Consider the following 16319-nt stretch of genomic DNA (forward strand, 5'->3'; position numbering starts at 1 on the left):
ACTCACTCTGTGTCTCTGTACTGACTGACCCACACTCACTCTGTGTCTGTACTGACTGACCCACACTCACTGTGTCTCTGTACTGACTGACCCACACTCACTGTGTCTCTGTACTGACTGACCCACACTCACTCTGTGTCTCTGTGCTGACTGACCCACACTCACTGTGTCTCTGTACTGACTGACCCACACTCACTCTGTGTCTCTGTACTGACTGACCCACACTCACTGTGTCTCTGTACTGACTGAACCACACTCTGTCTGTATTGAATGACTAATACTCACTTACTGCAGTGACTGCCTGTCTCTGTCTCTGTTTCTCTCTCTCCCTCTCCCCCCCTTTCTCTCTGTGCTAGCTGGTTGACCAACCCTCCATATGTCATTATACCGACTGACTGAGTCTTTCTGCAAAACTAAACTAGCAAGGTCCGAGGGTCCCTGCATTCTGCCGTACTGGGGGATAGTAGGCTCTTACTTTCTTTGTTCACGGGATGAGGACATCGCTGGATAGGCCAGCAATTATTGCCCATCCCTAATAAGTCATGAACCACTGCAGTCCATGTAGTGGAGATATGTCCATAGTGATGTTAGCGAGGGAGTTCCAGGATTATGATCCATCAACAGTGAAAAAATGGCAAATCCCAAGTCAGGATGGTGGTGTTCCCATGTATCTGGTGCCTTTTTCCTTCTAAATGGTACAGTTCATGGGTTTGGAAGGTGCTGTCAAAGGATCCTTGGCAAGTTGTAGATGGTACACACTGCTGCCACTGTGTGTCCCTGGTGGAGGGAGTGAATAAGTCACAGGGAGTGAATAAGTCACGGAGTGAATAAGTCACAGGGCTTCGGGGTAAGGACGAGCAAGGGTGAGTTTCAAATCTTAGTTTTTTAATTCTTAACTTTTCTCTGTGTGCCTTGTTAAAAAGGGTCAAATATGAGTGTGAGGCCAGTTTGTTGTTCCGGGTGTATGATGTGAGAGGTCCTGGAGACTCCTAGCCTCCCGGACGCCCATATCTGCGCCAGGTGCATTGAGTTGCAGCACCTACAGGACCGGGTAATTGAGCTGGAGCTGGAGCTCGATGACCTTCGTCTGGTGAGGGAGATTAAGCAGGCAATTGATACCAGTTACAGAAACATGGTTACACCGGGGCCACGGGAGTCAGACAAGTGGGTAACAGCCAGGAAGGGGAAAGCTCGGGTGACAGAGAGCACCCCAGTGGATGTGCCCCTACACAACAAGTACTCCTGCCTGAGTACTGCTGGGGGGGACAGCCCGCCTGGGGGAAGCAGCAGTGGCCGTGTCTCCAGAGTGGAGGCCAGCCCTGTAACTCAGAGGGCTAAGGAAAAGCGGAGGACGGCAGTGTTGATCGGGGACTCGACAGTAAGGGGGACGGACAGATGTTTTTGTGGAGGCAGGCGCGAGTCTCGGATGGTGGTCTGCCTCCCTGGGGCCGGGATCCAGGATGTCGCTGGGCGAGTCCCAGAAATCCTGAGGTGGGAGGGAGAAGAGCCGGAGGTAGCGGTACATATTGGTACCGCTGATGTGGGTAGGAAGGGGGAAGGGGTCATGAAAAGAGAGTATAGGGAATTAGGAAGACAGCTGAGAAGGAGGAAAGCAAAGGTAGTAATCTCAGGATTGCTGCCTGTGCCACGGGAAGGTGAGGACAGAAATGGAGTAAGGTGGAGGATGAATGTGTGGCTGAGGGACTGGTGCAGGGGGCAGGGATTCAGGTTCCTGGACTATTGGGACCTCTTCAGGGGCAGGTGTGACCTGTACACAAAAAACGGGTGGCACTTGAATCCCAGGGGGACCAATGTCCTGGCGGGAAGGTTGGCTAAGGCTACTGGGGAGAATTTAAACTAGATAGGTTGGGGGGAGGGGATCAAGACGAGGTGACTGGGAGCGAGGAAGTTAGCTCGCAAACAGAGAAGGGTTATAGACAGTGTAAGAGGGAGAAGGTTAATAACATTTCAACAATTCGGGTCCAGATAAAAGCTGGAATAAGGACACTGCCTGAATGCACGAAGCATTCGGAACAAAGTAAATGAGTTGATGGCACAAATCAGCACAAATGGGTATGATCTAGTGGCCATTACAGAAACGTGGTTACAGGGTGACCAGGACTGGGAAATGAATATCCAGGGGTATCAGGCATTTAGGAAGGATAGACAGGATGGAAAAGGTGGTGGGGTAACTCTGTTAATAAAGGATAATGATGTGGAGATGCCGGCGTTGGACTGGGGTAAACACAGTAAGAAGTTTAACAACACCAGGTTAAAGTCCAACAGGTTTATTTGGTAGCAAAAGCCACACAAGCCACACAAGCTTTCGGAGCTCCAAGCCCCTTCTTCAGGTGAGTGCTGGAGCTCCAGCTCAATTACCCGGTCCTGTAGGTGCTGCAACTCAATGCACCTGGCGCAGATATGGGCGTCCGGGAGGCTAGGAGTCTCCAGGACCTCCCACATCATACACCCAGAACAACAAACTGGCCTCACACTCATATTCACCTGAAGAAGGGGCTTGGAGCTCCGAAAGCTTGTGTGGCTTTTGCTACCAAATAAACCTGAATAAAGGATAATATCAGGGTAGTAGTGAGGGACGACGTAGGCTCTAAGGAGCAAAACGTGGAATCATTATGGGTGGAGATAAGGAATAGTAGGGGGAGAAAGACACTAGTAGGCGTGGTCTATAGGCCCCCAAATAATAATGTTGAGGTGGGGAGGGCTATAAACAAACAAATAATGGATGCGTGCAAAAACGGAATGGCAATAATCATGGGGGATTTTAGCCTGCATATTGATTGGCTGACTCAAGTTGGACATGGTGTGATGGAGGAAGAGTTCTTATAATGCTGTCGGGATAGTTTCCTTGAACAGTATGTTACAGAACCAACGAGGGAACGAGTTATCTTAGATCTGGTAATGTGTAACGAGACAGGTAGAATTAAGGATCATCTTGTGAAGGACCCTCTTGGGTCGAGTGACCACAATATGGTCGAATTTCGGGTGCAGTTGGAGGGGGAGAAAGTAGGGTCCCAAACCAATGTCCTCTGCTTGAACAGAGGGGAGTACGATAGGATGAGGGCTGAATTGGCTGGGGTGGACTGGGAGAGCAGACTGGTAGGTAGGACAGCTGAGGAACAATGGAGGATTTTTAAGGAGATCTTTTTCAGTACTCAGCAAAAATATATTCCGGTGATAAAGAAGGACTGTAAGAAAAGGGATAGCCAGCCGTGGATAATGAAGGAAATAAAGGAGAGTATTAAATTAAAAACCGATGCGTACAGAGTGGCCAAAAATAGTGGAGACTTAGAAGATTGGGAAAGCTTTAAAAAACAACAAAGAATGATTAAGAAAGTGATAAAGAAAGGAAAGATAGATTATGAAACTAAACTAGCTCTAAACATAAAAAATAATAGTAAAAGTTTTTACAAATATATAAAAAGGAATAGAGTGGCTAGAGTGAATGTTGGACCCTTGGAGGACGAGAAGGGGGATTTAATAGTGGAAAACGAGGAAATGGCTGAGACTTTAAATAGGTTTTTTGTGTCGGTCTTCACGGTGGAAGACACAAATAGTTTACCGAATATTAACGATCGAGTGTTGGTAGGGGGAGAGGTACAATTATTGTTACTAGAGAGGCAGTGCTTGATAGACTAACGGGACTGAAGGTGGACAAGTCCCCGGGCCCGGATGGAATGCATCCCAGGGTACTGAAAGAAATGTCAGAGGTAATAGCGGAGGCGTTAGTGGTTATTTATCAAAATTCACTGGACTCTGGGGTAGTGCCAGCTGATTGGAAAACGGCTACTGTTACGCCGCTGTTTAAAAAAGGAAGTAGACAAAAGGCGGGTAACTACAGGCCGGTTAGCTTAACGTCTGTAGTTGGGAAAATGCTGGAATCCATCATTAAAGAAAAAATAGCAGGCCATCTGGATAAGAATGGTTCGATCAAACAGACGCAGCATGGATTCATGAGAGGAAAGTCGTGTTTGACGAACTTACTGGATTTTTATGAAGATGTGACTAGTGCGGTTGATGGAGGGGAACCGGTAGATGTGGTGTTTTTGGATTTCCAAAAGGCATTCGATAAGGTGCCTCACAAAAGGTTGCTGCAGAAGATTGGGGCACACGGAGTTGGGGGTAGGGTGTTAGCGTGGATTGGGGATTGGCTATCCGACAGGAAGCAGAGAGTTGGAATAAATGGGTGCTTTTCTGGTTGGCAGATGGTGACTAGTGGCGTGCCGCAGGGATCGGTACAGGGGCCTCAACTTATATTTACATAGATGATCTGGAGGAGGGGACTGAGTGTAGGGTACAAAGTTTGCTGACGACATGAAGATAAGTGGGAAAGTGAATTGTGTGGAGGAAGCGGAAGGTCTACAGAGAGATTTGAATAAGCTGAGTGAGTGGGCGAGGATCTGGCAGATGGAGTATAACATTGGCAAATACGAGGTTATTCACTTTGGAAGAAATAATAGCATATTGGATTATTATTTAAATGGAAAAAAATTACAACATGCTACTGTGCAAAGGGACCTGGGGGTCCTTGTGCATGAGTCGCAAAAACTCAGTCTGCAAGTACAATAGGTGATCAAGAAGGCAAATGGGATGTTGGCATTTATCGCGAGGGGGATAGAATATAAAAGCAGAGAAGTCTTGCTGCATCTGTACAAGGCATTGGTGAGGCCGCAGCTGGAATACTGTGTGCAGTTTTGGTCCCCTTACTTGCGAAAGGATATATTGGCCTTGGAGGGAGTGTAGAGAAGGTTCACCAGGTTGATACTGGAGATGAGGGGTGTAGATTATGAGGAGAGATTGAGCAGATTAGGTTTGTACTCGTTGGAGTTTAGAAGGTTGAGGGGTGATCTTATAGAGGCATATAAGATAATGAAGGGGCTGGATAGGGTAGAAGTGGAGAGATTCTTTCCACTTAGAAAGGAAACCAGAACTAGAGGGCACAGCCTTAAAATAAAGGGGGGTCAGTTTAGGACAGAGTTGAGGAGGAACTTCTTCTCTCAGAGGGTGGTGAATCTCTGGAATTCTCTGCCCACTGAAGTGGTGGAGGCTACCTCGTTGAATATGTTTAAGTCACGGATAGATGGATTTCTGATCGGTAAGGGAATTAAGGGTTATGGGGAGCAGGCGGGTAAGTGGAACTGATTCACTTCAGATCAGCCATGATCTTATTGAATGGCGGGGCAGGCTAGAGGGGCTAAATGGCCTACTCCTGCTCCTATTTCTTATGTTCTTATATTAAAAGTGCTGGATGTGGTGCCAATTACATGTGGTGCCCTGGATGGTGTCGAGCTTCTTGAGTGTTGTTGGAGCCTCACTCATCCAGGCAAATGGAGAGTGTTCCATCACACTCTTGACTCATGCCTTGTTGACGGTGGCCATGATGTGGACTCACCTGATGAAGGAGCAGCGCTCTGAAACTCGTGATTCCAGATAAACCTGTTGGACTTTAACCTGGTGTTGTGAGACTTCTTCTTGTGGTGGTGAACGTGCTGTTTGATGTTTCTGAAATTTGTGTCACTCCCTCTCCAAATTGACAGTCAGAAACATTTCTCTGCAGGCGAGTGGCAGATGTAGAAGGTTTTAAATTTGAGATTGTGTCATTGAGATAAGGAAACCTACTTCAGCAAAATAAGAAAAAAAAGGACTTGCATTCATATAGCGCCTTTCATGATCACAGGACTTTGTGAAGCATTTTAAACGCCAATCAGCTGCTTCTGATTAGGAATGATGTGGAGATGCCGGCGTTGGACTGGGGTAAACACAGTAAGAAGTTTAACAACACCAGGTGTTAACCTGGTGTTGTTAAACTTCTTACTCTGATTAGGAAATTAGCCCTCTGCCATGGCTCCGTTGGTAACACTCTCACCACTGAATCAGCCAGAGACTTGAGCACAAAATTTAGGCAGACACTCCCAGTGCAGTACTGAGGGAGTGCTACACAGCTGGAGGTGCCATCTTTCAAATTTAGGTGTTGGACCGAGGACACATTTGTCCTCATAGGTGAATATGAACGATCCCATGACACTATTTTGGAGAAGATTAAGTTCTCCCCAGTGGCTTGGCAATATTTATATCTCAACCAACATCACCACAACACATTGTCCCATCACTCTAACCAATGGGGAAAGACTGAACAAGCCGAGGGCTCTTCTCTCCAGATAAGAGATGACTGCACATTTACCTAATAATTAATACAAAGAGGTTCAAATTATGAAGGATTGTACATGAGAGAACTTGTGGAAGAATCCAAAATTAGAGGCACCAATGACAGATGCAAACCGATGAATCTAATGGGAAATGGGGGCGGTACGGTGGCTCAGTGGTCAGCACTGCTGCCTCACAGCACCAGGGACCCAGGTTTGATTCGCGGCTTGGGTCACTGTCTGTGCGGAGTCTGCACATTCTTCCCATGTCTGCGTGGGTTTCTTCCGGGTGCTCTGGTTTCCTTCCACAGTCCAAAGATGTGCAGGTTAGGTGGATTGGCCATGCTAAATTGCCCCCTAGTGCCAGGGGGACTAGCTCAGCTAAATGCAAGGGGCTAAGGGGATAGGGCGTGGGTGGGATTATTGTCAGTGCAGACTTGATGGGCTGAATGGCCTCCTCCTGCACTGTAGGATTCTATGATCTATTATTTACTTAAAGTAACTTATTTAGTCAGAGTGGTGAGAAAGGGAAACTTGCTGCCACGTGGAGTAGTTGAGACAATTGGCATTGATGCATTTAGGGGGAAGCTCAAAATTCATTAGGGAGAAAGAAATAGGATAGGCTGATCAACTGAGCTGAAGTAGGATGGGAGGAGACTCATGAAGAGCATTAGCACCAGCATAGACCAGTTGGGCCAAATGGCCTATTTCTTTGCTTTAAGTTCTATGTAGTTATCTGATTGCATTGTAAACATGCATGGTTAAACACCGTGGCAAAAACAGAAGCAGCATATAAACAAAATATGTTTTATGTTCCTGCTACCTATTGCAAAAGTACCCTGATTTGACCTGTTATGTTGGGAGTCAGTGCATTACATTGGCATTGTTCTGTGGAGCCATGGGTAGAACAAGACTAAAGGAGCTGTTAAACTGGGGCTCCAGGTGAACCTGAGGTCACTGAAGTGTCATTCCAACCCACCAGGAAATGATGCACAACTAATCCAGTTAATCTATTTACCTTCGCATTTTAATTCAGATTAGAGTGAACACAACACTGGATTACAGATAAGTGTGTAAACAGGCCCTTAGATGCTCACAGTACAAATCCTGTGTTACCTTTCCACTCGAGAACAAATGGAATGTGGGAGTTAGGGTCATCGCAAAGTCAGCTTGTATCCCTTCCACACCCAAAGCAAACCTTCCTGGATTCTATAGAGAAAAAATTGGAACATCATCCTCTTGAATTTTCAATCTCCTGTTAGCATCCCTCAAGGTACAAAAAGAGTATTTAATTTCTAACCTTCTGCCAGGAAGTGAGTGGACATCAGGATCTCTCTAAGCCTCATGTTGATTTTGACTCCGGTTTCCCCCCCTTTGTGAATGGCTTCTCCCGGCTACATCATTGAGATTGGAATTGATCATTTAATGAAAGAGGGGAGGAGAATCATGCAGAACAGACAGGGCCTGTGCCAGCCTTTTGAATTAGCTATCCAATTAGACCCACTCCTCCCTCCCTTTCCCCTATAGCCCTGCAAATTCTTCCCCTTCAGGTATGTGTCCAATTTCTTTTTGAGAATTATTATTGAATCTGCTTCCACCACTCTATCAGACAGCCCATTCCAGATCACCATTTGTTGTGTAAAGAAATCTCCTCCTCTGGCCTCTGGAGCTTTTTCCAATTACCTTTGGTTTACCAGCCCTCTTGCCACTGGAAGCAGAGTCTCTTTATTCACGCTTTCAAAAGGTTTCAAGCTTTTCAGTGACATCCCCCTAACCTTCTCTGCTGTAAGGGAAAGACTCGAATTTCTTTATAAAACTGAAGTCTCTTACCCCTGATGTCATTCTAGTAAATCTCCCCTGTGCCCTTTCTGAGGCCTTGTGCCCAACATTAGATGTAATATCGTATCTGGGACCCTACCCAGTGTTTTGTAAAGGTTTAACATATTTTGCCTGCCATGTATTCAACACCTTTACTTAGAAAGCCAAGATTGGTTTCTACTTTTTTAACAGCATTCTCAATCGTCCTGCAACCTTCAAAGACTTGTGCGCGCACTCACCTCTACTGCTGCACCTTCCTTTAAAACTGTCCATTTAGCTAGTGTTCACTATCCTCCTCCCTGTTCATATGAAGCACTTCACAGCCCTCTGCATCTAATTCAATTTGCCACATCTCTGCCCATTTCACCAGTTTCCTGAAATCTAGTCTTGTTATCTTCAATATTTGCTACATGTCTGAGTTTCAGACCTTCCACAAACATGGTCATGAACCCCTTTCTGCCAAGGAGCTGCGTGACCCAAGCAAGTTGGAACTATACGTTCGTACAAACGCAAAATAAATAGATGAATGGATAACATGTAAAGAATTGTTCATCCAGTTCATAACTGTATTAGCAATCTGTTAATTAGAAATTTTCAGCAAACAATGGATTGAATTGACCTTAGGTATTAATCTTGTCTAAATCCTTTCAATATTTCCACTTTATAAATTAATTTATTCTCGCCATATAGCCATTGTGTTTATTGCCCATCAACAGTTGCCCCTGAGGAGGTGGCCTTGGGTCATTTGATGGAGGGGAGATTCCCCACAGCGAGTTCCAGGTTTTTGACCCAGCAACAGGCGTAAGTTGGGTTGGTGTGTGACCTGGAGGGGTCCTTGCAGGTTGTGGTGTTCCCATGCACCTGCTACCCTTGTCCTTCTGACAGATGTCTGGGTGGTGAAGGAACCTGGGAGAGTTGCACCCTAAGGTAGTGCATGCAGCAGCCACTGTGATGGAGATACAGATAAGAAATAGTGTAAATATACTGGATAAAACTTATAAAACTTTTGTTTTTTTCCCCCCTGTATCTCACAGAGAAGAGAAGGAGCGTTGGATCCGTGCTAAGTATGAACAGAAACTGTTCCTGATCCCACCGCCGTGCTCGGACGTTCCCTTGGGACAACAGCTGCTACGTGCCACAGCTGAGGAGAACTTGCGGGCAGTCATTCTGCTGCTGGCCCACGGCTCCAAGGATGAAGTGAACGAGACTTACGGAGAGGGAGACGGTCGCACATCCCTGCACCTGGCCTGTAGAAAAGGGAATGTCGTCCTCACTCAGCTCTTGATCTGGGTAGGTGAATGTGTGACAATTTCAAAAGAAAAGGCAGACTTGCATTTCTTTAGCACCCTTCACAACCTCAGCATCCCCAAGCACTTTATAGCCAATGAAGTATCTTTCGAGTGTTGTCACTGTTGTGATGTCGGGTTCCAGTAACGTCCCACCTACAGCAATAAATAAACAGATCATCTGCCTTTGTAATGTTGGATTAATATTATAAGAGTTTTAACACCACCAGGTTAAAGTCCAACGGGTTTATTTGGTAGCAAATGCCATTAGCTTTCGGAGCACTGCTCCTTTGTCAGATGGAGTGGATATCTGCTCTCAAACAGGGCATACAGAGACACAAAATCAAGTTACAGAATATTGATTAAAATGTGAATCTTTACAGCTAATCAGGTCTTAAAGATACAGACAATGTGAGTGGAGCACATTGTCTGTATCTTTAAGACCTGATTAGCTGTAAAGATTCGCATTCTAATCAGTATTCTGTAACTTGATTTTGTGTCTCTGTATGCCCTGTTTGAGAGCAGATATCCACTCCATCTGACAAAGGAGCAGCGCACCGAAAGCTAATGGCATTTGCTACCAAATAAACCCCTTGGACTTTAACCTGGTAGTGTTAAAACTCTTACTGTGTTTACCCCAGTCCAACGCCGGCATCTCCACATCAGGATTAATATTGGCCAGAGCTGCTGGAGAGAACTCCCCTGTTCTTCTTCAAATAATAACATCCGCCTGAGAGGGCAGACAAGTTTTAATATCTCGTCTGAAAGACGGGGGGGCACGGTGCACAGTTGTTAGCACTGCTGCCTCACAGCGCCAGGGACCCAGGTTCAATTCCAGCCTTGGGACACTGTTTGTGTGGAGTCTGTGTGTTCTCCCCATGTCTGCGTAGGTTTCCTCCGGGTGCTCCGGTTTCCTCCCACACTCCGAAGGTGAGCAGGTTAGGTGGATTAACCACGCTAAATGGCCCCTTAGTGTCCCAACATGTGTAGGTTAAAGTTTAAAGGTTATTTACTAGTATCAAAAGTAGGCTTACATTAACCCCTCAATGAAGTTCCTGTGAAAATCCCCTTGTCGCCACACTCCGGTGCCTGTTCGGATACACTGAGGGGCAATTTAGCATGGCCAGTGCACCTAACCAGCACGTCTTTGGGACTGTGGGAGGAAACCGGAGCACTTGGTGGAACCCCCTGCAGACAGTGACCCAAGCCGGGAATTGAACCGGGTCCCTGGCGCTATGAGGCAGCAGTGCTAATCACTGTGCCATCATGCCGCCCATAGGTTAGAGGCATTAGCTATGGGATAGAGTGGGGTGGTGGGTCTGGATAAGCTGCTCTGTCAGAGAGTCGGAGCAAACTCGATGGGCCGAATGGCCTCATGCTGCACTGTTGGGATTCTGTGATTACATCCAGCATTACAGCACCCCCTCATTACTGCACAGGAATGTGACTTGAACCCATAGTCTTTTGACTTTTAGACAAGAGTTCTTACCCACTGAGCCATGACTAATAGCTGAGGGATCGATGCATGCTTTTCTACCCATTGTGCTCCCCTGCTGTATTCCTGTTGATCCACACACGGGTCCTGTTCCACCTTCCTGTTCTGCAATGGAATTGCTGGAGGCAAGACTGCCTTTACCTGACACCCAGCAGGGAAGCCAATGGATAGTAATCAGCTGACTCCCAACTAGTGTTTCCCCATCTAACTAGCAACAGCTACAGCAACAACAACTTGCATTTATATAGCACCTTGAACTTCATCAAATGTCCCAAGGGGCTTAGCAGGATCCGTTATGAAACAAAGTTTGACCCTGAGCCACATGAGATATTACAACAGGATGCCGTAAGCTCGGCAGGCTTTAAGGAGCCTCTTAAAAGAAGAGAGGCAGAGAATCTTGGAAGAGAATTCCAGAGATTGGGAGTCTTGGAAAGCTGGCTGAAGGAAGTCAGCCGTGCACGAGGAAGCCAAAGTTGTAAAGTGTTCCAGGCTCTTGGAGAGTTGGAGGTTACAGGAATAGGGAGAGGCGAGTCCGTAGAGGGAGTTGAACACTAGTCACCATCAACTGAAGCCATCGAGTGGGAGTGAGTATTTAGGAAATTGGAGCAGGAGTGGCCAATATGTCTCCCCAAGGCTGCTGCATCATTCGGTGTAGTCATGGCCTGATCTTCTGCATCAAAACCTCCCCTAGATTCCATGAGAGACCAGAAATCTATGCACCTCAGCCTTGAATGTAACACATCCACAAACCTTTGGATAGAGAATTTGAAAAATTCAGAATAGTTTGGGTAAAGGAAATTCTCCTCATCTCAGCCTTAGATTATCATTATCCTGAGACGGTGATCCATGTTCTCGATATCTCAGACTGAGGAAACAATCTCTCAGTGTCTATTCAATCATTTCCCTCCAAAATCTCGTGTCCAGAATCTCATTCATCTAAACCCCCAGAGAATATTGACCCTAATTACTTAGACCCACAGCACAACCTTCTCTTGCCAGGAAACAATCTTGTGGCTCTTTGCTGTGTTGCCTCCAGTGCAACTATATCCTTTATTAGATATGGAGACATTGTGCATAGTATTGCAAGTGTGGTCTCACCAAAGCCATATACAATTGTAGCAAGCCTATCTGGTTCTTGTACTCCATTCTCCCTGCAATAATCCATTTGTCCTCCACACTGCTGGCTATATCTGCACGCTAACTTTCTATAATATGAGCACAGAGCAGAACCCAGGCCTTAGCTTTATGTATATAGCACAAAACCATGCTGGAGTGTGGGGGAGGAGCTGGGAATATTTATTCACCCACAGATTCGTCAGGGACCTCCAGTTCCTGCTGAGGAATGGTACATTCAGTTGAAGAGCAGGTGTTTCGAGAGGAAAAGCCATTGTTTAAGAGCGGAGATTTGGCCTGGGTACACCCCATTATAGGACCTGCAGCAGCTGGAGAGGGCCTGTGATTCCCTCGTGCCAAGCCTTTGCTCTAGAATTGGGACATCCGACTTAACCAGGTTTGCACACAGCCACAGGATCCGCCTCGTGCAAGATGAGGGCAGAGATTCGGGAAGCTCCTCTCCCTCTCCACATCACAAAAGAGAAAATGGGAGCATTCCACACCTTTTGTTCCCCCTTCGTCAGCTGGCTGTACACTTTATAACAAGTAGTGATTTTGATATCACATCAATGGCTTCCAACTTTCCTACAGGTCAGATTTTAATTCCTGGAAAGTGCTAGGAGCAATTGGGGAGAAAAATTACAGGGGCATGAAAACATTAAATTTATATTGAACACTTTTGTGTATTGGCTAAAAGAATTAGGTTTAAGAGGAGGCCATTTGTCTCTTCGAGTTTGCTGTGTCATTCAGTATCCTCGTGACATATGGAGCCATCAGATATTGGATATGAAGCTGACTTCTTATAAGAATGGAGGGTCTTTTTGTTTCCTTTTATTCTTTTGTGGGACATGGGTGTCGCTGGCTGGCCAGCATTTATTGCCCATCCCTAGTTGCCCAAGGGCAGTTGAGAGTCACATATAGGCCAGATAAGGTAAGGATAGCAGATTTCCTTCCCTGAAGGACATTAGGACCCAGATGGCTTTTTTCGATAATTGACAATGGTTTCATGGTCATCAGTAGATTCTTAAGTTAGATATTTTTTATTGAACTCAAATTCCACCATCTGCTGTGGTGGGATTTGAACCTGGGTCCCCAGAACATTAGCTGAGTTTCTGGATTAATAGTCTAGTGATAACACTTCTAGGCCATCACCTCCCCTCATTGGCAAAGCAAGATGGTGTCTCAAGAGTCTGGGGGCAGTTGGAGGTGAAAGTCATTTGGTGACAATTCCGTCCAATCAGAGTTGCAACTCAGATGAGAAGTAAAATCAAGCAAATGGGTGAACCAGTTTCACTGTGCCAAGCAAGCTCCCAGTGACAGTGGGGATCGATAGCTTGTATAGTTGTTTTTTAAATTCTTTCATATTAAAGACTTTACTCAAAGTAAGCTAATAACTGGGAGCTGACAGCTCCATGGGAAAAGTTAGAGAAGAGATAGAGAAGAGACTTTGACTAAGTTTCTAAACTTTTTTGGAAAAGAAGATTTCCTTTGGAGAAGGGGAAAATGTCAGGACTGACGTTTATCACAAGTCCAGCTCAACAACCCAGATTTTCAGCTTCTAATAAAGAACGAAATTATAACAGACCCAGTCAAAATCTAATTCAGTGCTTTACCTTAAAATTTGAACCAGGAGATTCAGGTCTGGTGGTCAGAGGACTTTTTTTGCACAACGGTATGAGTGATAGGCCAAATGGGCCTACGTCTGCTCCCATGTTTTAAAGTCTATTAAGGATTATGGAACCGAGGTGGGTAAATGGAGTTGAGATGCAGGTCAGCCTCAATCTAATTGAATGGCGTGCCAGGCTTGAGGGGGCCGAATGGCCTCCTGTGGTCACAATGTTCTAACCCTTTCCCTTGATCTTACAGTATGGAGTTGACATCATGGCACGCGACGCCCATGGGAACACTGCGCTGGCGTATGCCAGGCAAGCGATGAGTCAGGAGTGCAGCGATATCCTCCTCCAGTACGGCTGCCCCGAGGAGCACTTCATCCTTGTGGCAACGCCCAACCTGTCCCGCAAGAGTGGCAACCGCAGCAACAACAACAACAACAGCGGCGGAAGGATGGACACCAAACTGCCCACTGTCATTTGAGGAGGTGCGCATCACACTGTCGTGTCTCGAGAGCAGCGCTGAACCTCGCCCTTTACAGCCTCGTATCTGTGAAATCTCATTCCACCCCTGATTAAGTTCTGGTAGCAACGTGAAGAGCCGGAGAGGCAGGGAGAACGAAGATGACCAGTCGCGGATCAGCTCATTCGACAAATGAGACGAGGTTCTGTGCCGTCAAAAAAAAAACATTAAAAGATTTAAAAGGACCAGGAATTGTCCACTTTGGAAGAACCCAGTAGTCGGGGGTGAAAAAAAGCTGAGTGCTTTTGCAACACTGGACCAACAGGGCAGACCTGGGACTGCGGAGAAGGGAAATGGAACTTTCAGGCATTGGCAATTAGCTGTCAGTACGTTTCACCTCTACCAAACAGGTTGATTCAGCTCTTCTGTGGAGGGCCATTGCTGACATAAATCAGCCCAGAGCTCAGAGTTTGTCAGGTTTGAAGCTCCTATGATGGTATGTGTCAAATCAGTTGTGGCTAATCTGTCCGGGGAGAATACGGGCTTCATTACACTTGTATAGTTCAGTTCTTCCAGCATTACCACTGTTTAATAGAACATGATTAGTCATAATAGAGAAAAGCATATTAGCTGAGGAGGTAGTTACATGGCACGGTTCAATGACTGCTTGGATGTGATTGCAATATTCACACAAGAAGCACATTATCTCAGTCACATTCTTTCCAGTCCTCTGAGCCTTCCTTCCTAAATTCCCTGTCATAATTTAGTGTCTATTTAATTTTTAGTCCTCTCCCTATTCAAAGGAAAGGGGGTCCTTCTTCTTCCCCCCTCCCCCCCACCTCCGCCCCACCCCTGCAGCCTTCACTCCACACCATTCTCCCCAGGTGCAAACTGTTTACTGAATGCAGAGACTGCTTGCTGTTGAGTCGGGTGCTGTGCTGTTGACAGAAGTGTGGGCCGCGTACGATTAAAAGGTTGTAAGCATTTATGTAGCGTGCAGGTTTTAAGGAAAGAAAGGGAATTGATCACTCTAAGTTTTATTCCTCAGTCATTAGCACACAGCCCCTCTGACCCTCACCCTCACTGGCAACATCTTCCAAAGTGGATAGGACGGTGCTCTTGTCCAAGCAAGCCTTTCCTGAAAGAATTCTCTGTTCTGTTTGTAAGTATGATGTAAACTCTTGACGCTATACTATTTATATGCTGTACATAATCTTGTTCATTCCATTGGATTTTGCCTTTGACTTTGCAGGGAGGGGAAAGGGGGATTGTTTGAAAGACCCGACGGTTGTTCTTTACTCTGGCCACAGTGAAATGGCTGATCTTGTCCAAGAGTTATTAGCTGTATGTCCTTCTGGTGGGGGTGGAGTGGGGGGGGGGAGGGGGGGGGGGGGGTTGGAAATTGAGTTATTCGCCAGAGATGCACAATTTAAACTCCAGTCACTTTTACAATCCAGCATTGAGTCCAAATAAGATGTATTTTTCTAGTCCTTTCTTGTGCATCCCATGTATTAGATCCCTGGCACTGATGTGTTTTAACAAGAAGAGTCTGACTACCTTTGACAGACCTAGACTTCCTTCTAAATGACTACCAACGTCACTACACTGTTTGAGAGCGAGAAATTGATTTTACATTTGTCCCTCCTGTATGATTTAAATGATGAATATTTTGGCTTGTCAGTTTTCGGTGCTTTGTGTGTTTTCAATTCCACGTTTCCTGTCTGGTGTTGCAATACACCCACTTCCTCACCTTTTATCCACACTCCTGCCAGCCGCCGGCCCCCCTCCTCCCCCCTGCCGAAAGGTGGGGAGGTGATTGATTCTGGCGGCAAATCAGAGGGTCAAGTTGTCGTGGCCCTCAAACCTTTTAACGTCTAGAGTCCTCCTATCTCGGAAACGTACACACTGTGCTCTGTCCTATCCTCCCCAGGCGAAAGTCTTATTTTTTTGCAAAAAGAGGTAAGGGAAGATAGAGGAGAGAGGTGGGAGATGCGTGCTCCTTAGCATTTCCTTCTAATTGATGAAAAATAGCGGAGAGGTGCGGACACCGTCAGTACAATCAGAAATATTTTTCTTGTGTGTGTCTTTCCTATCTCCTACCATGGTAGACTGGCACATGTGGAGACCATGATGTGTTAGTTCCAACGCACAGCTTTGTAAAATTGGGGTGTCGTTTATTGATCATGGATTCTAGACAGAAAGAAAGAGACCTTCGGCAACAAACTGTTCACCACCTAACCACTGGTCTGAATCCTGGAATCACATGTTGCTCATACGCAGCCTGGCCAAGTTGGATTGGTGTCAGTCGAAACATCCAAGCTAAAATCGATGCCAGGCTGCCACAGGCCTGGGTAACTTTGTGCCTCAATGGAT

At 46.1% G+C, this 16319-nt stretch overlaps 1 protein-coding gene across 5 annotated transcripts in view; it reads left to right on the forward strand.

Moving 5' to 3' along the window:
- agap1 (ArfGAP with GTPase domain, ankyrin repeat and PH domain 1) overlaps window positions 1-15228 on the forward strand; it is a 698786-nt gene extending 683558 nt beyond the window's left edge. For all 5 annotated transcript variants that reach the window (XM_078228959.1, XM_078228960.1, XM_078228957.1 and 2 more), the window contains 2 exons: window positions 9014-9269; window positions 13740-15228. In XM_078228959.1, the coding sequence (XP_078085085.1) occupies window positions 9014-9269; window positions 13740-13967 (484 nt within the window). In that variant the 3' untranslated portion in view covers window positions 13968-15228. The remainder of the gene's footprint in view (window positions 1-9013; window positions 9270-13739) is intronic.
- Window positions 15229-16319: the final 1091 nt, after the last annotated feature.

The sequence above is a fragment of the Mustelus asterias genome, chromosome 14 (genome assembly GCF_964213995.1).
Source record: "Mustelus asterias chromosome 14, sMusAst1.hap1.1, whole genome shotgun sequence".
NCBI lineage: Eukaryota > Metazoa > Chordata > Chondrichthyes > Carcharhiniformes > Triakidae > Mustelus > Mustelus asterias.